At 41.3% G+C, this 7,657-nt stretch overlaps 1 protein-coding gene across 3 annotated transcripts; it reads left to right on the top strand.

Annotated features, from left to right (window-relative positions):
- Positions 1 to 1,368: 1,368 nt before the first annotated feature.
- Positions 1,369 to 5,024, top strand: LOC111265425 (carbonic anhydrase-related protein 10). Of its 3 annotated transcripts, none has more exons than XM_022842092.2 (6): positions 1,369 to 1,825; positions 2,424 to 2,471; positions 2,686 to 3,104; positions 3,225 to 3,602; positions 3,821 to 4,070; positions 4,308 to 5,024. In XM_022842092.2, the coding sequence occupies exons 1-6, from the start codon at positions 1,762 to 1,764 to the stop codon at positions 4,355 to 4,357; spliced, it is 1,209 nt and encodes a 402-aa protein (XP_022697827.1). In that variant the 5' UTR covers positions 1,369 to 1,761; the 3' UTR covers positions 4,358 to 5,024. The 3 variants fall into 3 exon arrangements, with proteins under 3 accessions (XP_022697827.1, XP_022697828.1, XP_022697829.1); XM_022842093.2 differs by having other exon boundaries at positions 2,802 to 3,104; XM_022842094.2 differs by lacking the exon at positions 4,308 to 5,024 and having other exon boundaries at positions 3,720 to 3,957.
- The last annotated feature ends 2,633 nt before the right edge of the window (positions 5,025 to 7,657 follow it).

The following is a 7,657-nucleotide window of genomic DNA, read 5'->3' on the forward strand; positions in this document are numbered from 1 at the left end:
GGAGTTAGGACATGCCGTAGTGCAGGAGAGGATATGAGGGTAACTTCTTTCTTCTAACTTACTGAAATTCAGCTGGAAAATTTTTTATGTATCTAACCTGCATATAAGAAATTTATGGGCAGGCTCTGTGTCCAGGTTTTTCAGCTCGCCACTGCGACAGCCACTTATAATAGCTGCCGGTCCAATCTCCAGCAATAATAATATGAAAGAGCAGCGAAGTAGCTAGTCGTCAGTGTATATATATTAGGAATTTAACAAAACGACTGAACAGTCAGTCACTACACCTAGACATCGTCTTTTATTGACTTATACATTTACTCGAACGTGAAAATTGTCTAAACGTTTTGAGAAAACATAGCTCATTTTATTACAGGTGATAAATCCATACTACGGTAGCAATTAGTTGTCTTTAAACTATTACGAAGACCACATGTTTCGAGACGCATACTGTGCAGATGATTAACGACACGTTACTACCTAGCGGTTCTGTTCTAGTGGTGTAGAAATACCCTACATACTTTATGCCACAATGTTATAGCAACCTAAGTATGCATCAATTAATTACGACGCCTTTTCGGTAACTTGATTTACTGCAGCCCCACCGAAATCCTACTTCAGATTCGAACGGACAAACATCGTACGCTTATGCTTAGTGATAGTTGTATGATAAACGCAAAAATCTCTTTTGTATGAATATCCAGTACTTCCCATGAGGGCTTTGTTGCAGATGAACGGTCATCGTGGACTGACACTGTCGTTTAGACAATTGGCACACTCTACAAGAACAAAGCTGAATCTAATTAATAGATACTATCGTACTGGCGATGTCTTTACCGCCGGAGCTAAATCGATATAACGGCGCCGGGGCAACATGTTTGCTTCGTTTCGTGGTGGGGACCAGCCCGTCTGAAGTGTGTTTAGCGGCAATACCGAGCGCAAAACTGGATATAGTTGTTTTAGGTGGACAACGGAGATCGCGGCTTGAACCTTCAGATGAAGCAATCCTTCTTTTACGTGAAAGCACGATTGCATTACGTCCCAATCTAGTCTTCAGTGTATTGCAGCAATGTTCTTCTAATCACTTTTTGCAAGCGCATACATGTTGCTAGCCCCTTCCCTTGTCTACTAGAAGCAAGCTATTCTTTGCATCTTCTTGTGATAAACTATGTAAAGGCTAGCGTTGAAATGTCTAGTTACCGTCCAGGTAGCTTACCACTGGACTTGCATGATTGGGAAAGAGAGCCCTCGTATGGAATCAGTCGGGGAGGGCTCGCCCGCCCGCCCTCGATATGGGAGAGGGTATCACTGAGGCGGGCCACTCCAGCAAGGTGGAACTCGAAACGTCGTCTTCAAGCGGCACTCGTGTATGCGTCGACTAGAGACATGGAATGCCCCTCTATGAAGCCCCCGCGGATAACTCTAGGATTCACTCGTTTCAATCAGGCAGCCAGAGCGCTAAAAGGAGTTTTGTAACTGAAGTTGGAACAAAGTGCAGGACTTGCCAACTCAACAAATACGATCTTTCCTTGTTAATGTCTCTGTTAGGGTTTTAGCAGTGTGAAGAAGAAGATGCGTTACGAACGAATCAGTTATAGTTCAATGCACAGTAATAGAACGGTAGGCTTTCCGATGAAAATGTGAGGAAAATATCACAGATGCGTGACGTTTTGTCGTTGGTAGTCTATCAGTCATGTGGATCGCCTCTGGTGTGAACGTTACACGCGCAAAAGAATCATAGTAGTGACAAGCGGATTCGGCACAATGACCTCTATAATAATGGCTCGAAAAGTAACATGTGCATATATTCTGCTCTTTTGTATAAATGGTATGATACCTTTTAATATAGGGAGTGGCAATAGACAATATAGTAACAATAATAACAGGCACGCTCTAGATGACGTGATATTCTGTGCTTCAAATTTACCTATAAATGCTTATGGGGTATGGATATTGAAAGTGTACGACTGTAAAACTCTGGCATGTCACTCTTTTAATTAACGATTTATCGTTACAAAGTTAAAAAGGATTAAAGCTCATCTATTTTTTTAAAGTTTTTTTTTTTTTTTTTTTTTTTTTTCAATCAGCTTATGACTACTTTTAGCGACCCTTAGTCTACAGAGAGCTATCTGCGACACACTTTTAATAATACTAAAAAAATATGGGAAAACGTGGAAAAAAGTCAGCCCATAGCGATCAGTTTCATTAAACTCTAGTGGAGAGCATTCGGAGTCCGCAATTTGGAAAAGGTAGATTTTGTAGCATATGAGTTCTTCTCCGTTGTCTCCGATAAATTAATCATGACGCGCAGATGGGACTTTTGCCAAAAAAGCCTCTGGCGGAGTAGATCGATAATTCTAGGAAAAAATCTAGACCACGATGTATAGAAATAATTTGTGATAAGAAGCGGCCGTTTGCTATTTCAGGCTCGCTGGCCAACTGGAATGACTGGTGGACGTATGAGGGAATATCAGGTAATAGTCGACCGGTGCAAAAAAAAAAATTAAAATATTTTATTTAAGTTTATTCGAGTAGACATTTTCTAGATTCAACGGAAACACTTCAATACGCTTTTATATTCTGTTAAGAGCCAACAGGTCTTGCTTCTTAATTTTTCAATAAACAACGTTGTTCAGTAAACAACTAGATGACATACGACAATTCTCACTTTTATTGCGATTTTTGTAGGTCCAGATTTTTGGGGTCGTCTGAACCCAGGACTATGGGGGCTCTGCAGTACGGGTCGCCGCCAATCTCCGATTAATATTGAACCACAAAGGCTCTTGTTCGACCCTCAATTGCAGGGCCTACAAGTAGGCAAGGCACGAGTTCGGGGCGTCCTGCGTAACACCGGACAGGGAGTTGTATTTCGTGTCGAGACACCGGGTACGTTAGCTACTGATAGTCTCGGCCTTCAGTCAGACACTTCAGGCCACATGGCTGAACATGGAATTGGCAGCGCTCCAAGGATTGAGCTTCCATCGGTAAATATCAGTGGAGGCCCGCTTTCATATTCATATCGCGTCTACGAGATTCAACTCCATTTCGGCCGGACTGACCATCAAGGATCGGAACACCTTCTCGCTGGATTTGCGTTTCCGGCAGAGGTAGGAAACAATTGCAGCTGTTTGACTTTGTTGTTGAATATTTAATTCCAACGCATATTTATTATGATCGGTCATTGGAAGGTCGATTTCCCACCAAGAGATGCTGACTTTGCTTCACAGGTACAGATCTATGCATATAATAGTGTATTATATGCGAACTCGAGCGAAGCTCGAAATCGAGCTTACGGTATAGCTGCAGTATCGATCTTTGTCAAGGTGACTAGAAAGGATGCTCAGACCCGTGGCAGTGGGCAGGATGGCTTTCTAAAAGAATCCAAGATGACTAAACCGAACCTAGATTTGAAAATGTTGACGGATCAACTACAGTACATTACGTATAAGGGAGACAGCGTTCCCTTGAAGGCTTTATCAATCTACGAGCTACTTCCAGCTACCGCTGCGCTGATCACATATGAAGGATCGCTGACGACTCCTGGCTGTGAGGAAACGGCCACGTGGATCGTACTTAACAGGCCTCTGTACATGTCACCCTCGCAGGTAATTAGAACTAACATGTGTGTTAAAATAAACAGCAGTACGATAGACAAAGCGATCTTCGGTGGAAGTGTTGCATGGTATAGCCTAACTGAGATACTCTGCTTCAACGTTTCTGAGATTTCCATCTGTTTTTCAGTCGATATTGGCAGTTGGGTTGGCAAGCTGCTGGCACCAAATGTTGACACGACTTTGTCTAGCTCATTTTCTCGTCATTACAGCTGGCCGCGCTGCGGAAACTGAAACAGGGAGAGCCCGCATCTCCAATAGCTCCCCTCGGGAACAACTTTCGTTTTCCACAGCCTCTTCATCAGAGAGCTATCAGGACAAACATCGACCTAGTGCATCCGGATCGAGGAAGAGAAACGGCCACGCCGACCGCCGCATCAACAAACAGTGGGGAAGAAGGTGAAAGTGAGGATGCGTTTTCGAACGCAATGTCGTCACACTGCCCCAAAAAGTTCTATCAAGGTACTAACAAAGATAGACACCTGTGGCTAAATAGGACGATTCTAGAAATAGAGAACTGCAACAGTAAACCATGGGTAGCATCTCAATAATAACGTGTAACGCTGTCAAAACACTTCCGGTCAGCGAAATCGTTGGCTGACAGTTCTGTCGAATCTTTTCAAAGGCATTCTGGCAAAGGATCTAAAAAAAACCAACAGATCATTACAACTAACGCTATGCTATTTTATGCAATTTCAGTGTCTCCAGAACATTTGGCGGTCAATGCGAACTTTCTTGACTCCCGATAGATAAATCCATACTAAATATTTTGTATAAATATTTTTTTGTACACTATCCAGTTTGAATTCAGTCTGGTTTCGCGTTTGAACATTGAAGTTCAGCTTGGAACTCTGCGGTGGTAAGTAGCATATGGATCGGAAGATTAGTCAAGCATTATCTAATCATTAATGAACGTAGTGGTTCTTGCGGATTCTGAAGAGATTTTGAGCTACTAAGCTATATGTATGCCACCAGTAGGATAGTTTAATCGGGGACTTTAACGTTCACTAATTGAGTCAGTGTATATACACGTCAACAATACGGAAGTGTTATACTTCAGTAGCGCGTACACACCCGCACCTGTATACAGTCGTTCTCTTAAAACTATTGACCTTAGTAAGCACGAATGTTCAACGATTAGCTAGAATGATTGAATTGCTCATTGCTAGGAACAACATGTTCGGCATCCCGCGTGAGGTGCAATGTAACTCTTTCTGTACAAAATGGCTTCCACAGTTCTTGAGGGAAAGTTCAAACGGATTAGACATCCTAAAGCTTTAATGTACGTTCAGCAAAAATAGCATATCCGAATTTCGTTAGGATAGTTTATCAAAAAACTGAAGTTCTCTATGAATTTTGCTTCTTCTAAAAGAGCCCTTTTAAGAAAAATAAAGCTGCCTTTTACAGAACATACAAGACGATATGTTTTTATTTCCCACGTTTTGCCTAAACTTGCCCTCTCTTTATAGCGATGTTCTTCGTCCATACAAGTTTCTACAACGGCTGAAAAGCCTGGAAGCTATTCTCTGGGGTGGCTACGCAGCCTCTGAGCTCAACTAGAGTGGGCATAAAGTACGATAATACCAGCTTTCATTTTAGGTAATATTTCATAGAGAGTATAACGCCAAACCCGCAGAATCTCCCTGGAGACTTTTAATGAAAAAAAAAAAAAGTAAAGTGAGCTTGAAAGATTAGAGAAAAGTGAAATCGATGCACACTGAGAAAACAGAAATAGTACATATTGCCTTCAAATGACAAAGGTATCATTACGAACTTAACAAACTTACGAACGAAGTTTAACTAAACACTAATTACCCTAACTAGCACTATCGACATAATAGCATTCTGACTATACCTACTTAAGCGTCTGAGGCGAACCTAAAAGGTGCAAAAATAACGTTAGTTCAACGACCATGGACTTCGACGTGTTTCTGCCTAATCGGAATTTGTCACTAATGGAAGTAGCGAGTGCTAAGTTCAACATGAACGCGTTAAATTTTAGCTGTTACAGAGGTACGTCAGGAACTTAGAAAGAGGCAAGTGTTGTTAATGGCTGTTAGATTACAGCTGGCAAAGCGCCTTTCGTGTTACTTCTAGCTCCATTGCATTCTCTTCGATGCCGCCACAGCCGTCTTCTGTTTATTTGTTTATCTATTATACATTACACCGCTTGGCCTGATGACTGGTCCGGCCGCATACGAATTGCTTTTGTTTATTTCTGCTTTATGGTAAAAATCATGGGTTTTCCATTGATTGATGATAATTTTTCCGTTTAACGAGAATAAATCATCGGTGCTAATATGAAACTGAAGCTCTTCATATAGCTATCAAAAGGATCCTTATCCTGGATAAGATCCTTTAAAGACAGACTGCAGGTCGTTATGATATGACCTAAAGGTTACGTCGATTCAACACGATCGAAAGTTTACATATCATCAATTGAAACTGCCAAAAGAAACTATTTACTGGATGAAAAATGCAATAATTATTCGCCCAGTGAATTATGTTTAATTTTAGCTCAGAATCCTTAATATTATAATTATAACCAAACGACATTTGAGAAACCGGCTCGTCGAAGAGCTTGTGCTACAGGAAATACCTGCTGAATACAGGAAACTGCCAAAGGGACGGGGGTCGCCGTGGATGAATGAGTGGGTCATCGAAATAGTAAACATTTTTTGTACTTTAAAACAATATCACCTGATATCCCTAAACGAAGTATGCACCATTTCAACTGATGATATTCAGCAATTTTTCTGGTAACACAATAAGCCCATACCCGCGAATCTTTTATAGCTTCTGTGACATCGTTCCATTAAATCTAGATTAACCCCATTAGGGAGTTCTGGGCTACATGGTAATTGCATGAAAATCTCCCACCCAAGTTGTCTCAATTTGTACTGGATAGCTGAGAATGTACGTGGTCCGGCGGTATCAGCTAGTTCCGATCTATCTGTTTCAGTGGCTTATTAAATTGGCAAAGTTGTTATCTATTCTTGTACTCTTTGAATTATTCTTGTATCCTTCTATGTTTCGACTGGTATCACCGTCGATATGTTTTATGGGCTCGGACCTCGACCACAACACGTCCCTAGAATTGGCAAGCAAACACATTATCTATGAAGCTACGACGGGCACTACCCAGCTCGTTTTGAGCTGTTTTTGACCAGAGTTTGAAACTGTTTGGCAGTAAATGTTTAGTCCTTTGGCGATAGGATGGCTGTTCATCTTTCTCATATCTTACAACAATTTCACCTTTTTCTTTTTGTCGTAATTGGTCGACTGTTCGATTGTGCTTTTATCGTAAGATTGTAAAATATAGGGAATAATTGCCTCATTTCTCTATTCATCCTCAAAGCGCTCAATCTTATATCTGGATAAAGATACTTCAACGATGTTAGCACATTTGCTGCTCTCAAACCTCTCAGACACAACCTATGTTACCTTATCTATATGCCTTTGAAGCGATCTAGCTAGAAAGACGGTCAATACTTTCCCCACACGTGGTGCATTGGGTTGCGACTCCATTTTGTCGACTAGTAAATAAGTTGCACCCTGTCGCTTGAGTTTGCCTCAACCGCTTCACTGAGATGTTCTTCAACGAAACGGGACAGGGCAAGATATTTGCTACACGAAACAAATTTTTCTGGGATCTTATAATAGAGGTAACGCATCAACGGGGATAGTTCGCAAATTCCAATCTATGCATCTATACGGATAATCACTGAGCTTTTCCACTCGTCCCGATTTCTAATGGTGATATTAGATCATACGATATTTTGACGATGGCTTAGACTTTAAAGAATTGAATTATTACTTATACTTGACAGAACTTCGCGGAAGACCTATATTATTATCTTTATGTGGTAGATCAGTCGCGGTATCGTATAACATAACCTACTATAGAAACATTAGATCGTTGTTTCGGTGATCACTGTTATACTACAGGTTACAAGACGACTTCGAGTCTTGACTCCCACGTACCTTGTCAAGACAGAACGTTTGCATCGAGTAGCCGCGTACCAGTGAAGGGAGACCTGCGACTTGCG

This window comes from Varroa jacobsoni, unplaced genomic scaffold (genome assembly GCF_002532875.2).
Source record: "Varroa jacobsoni isolate VJ856 unplaced genomic scaffold, vjacob_1.0 scaffold_973, whole genome shotgun sequence".
Classification (NCBI taxonomy): Eukaryota; Metazoa; Arthropoda; class Arachnida; order Mesostigmata; family Varroidae; genus Varroa; species Varroa jacobsoni.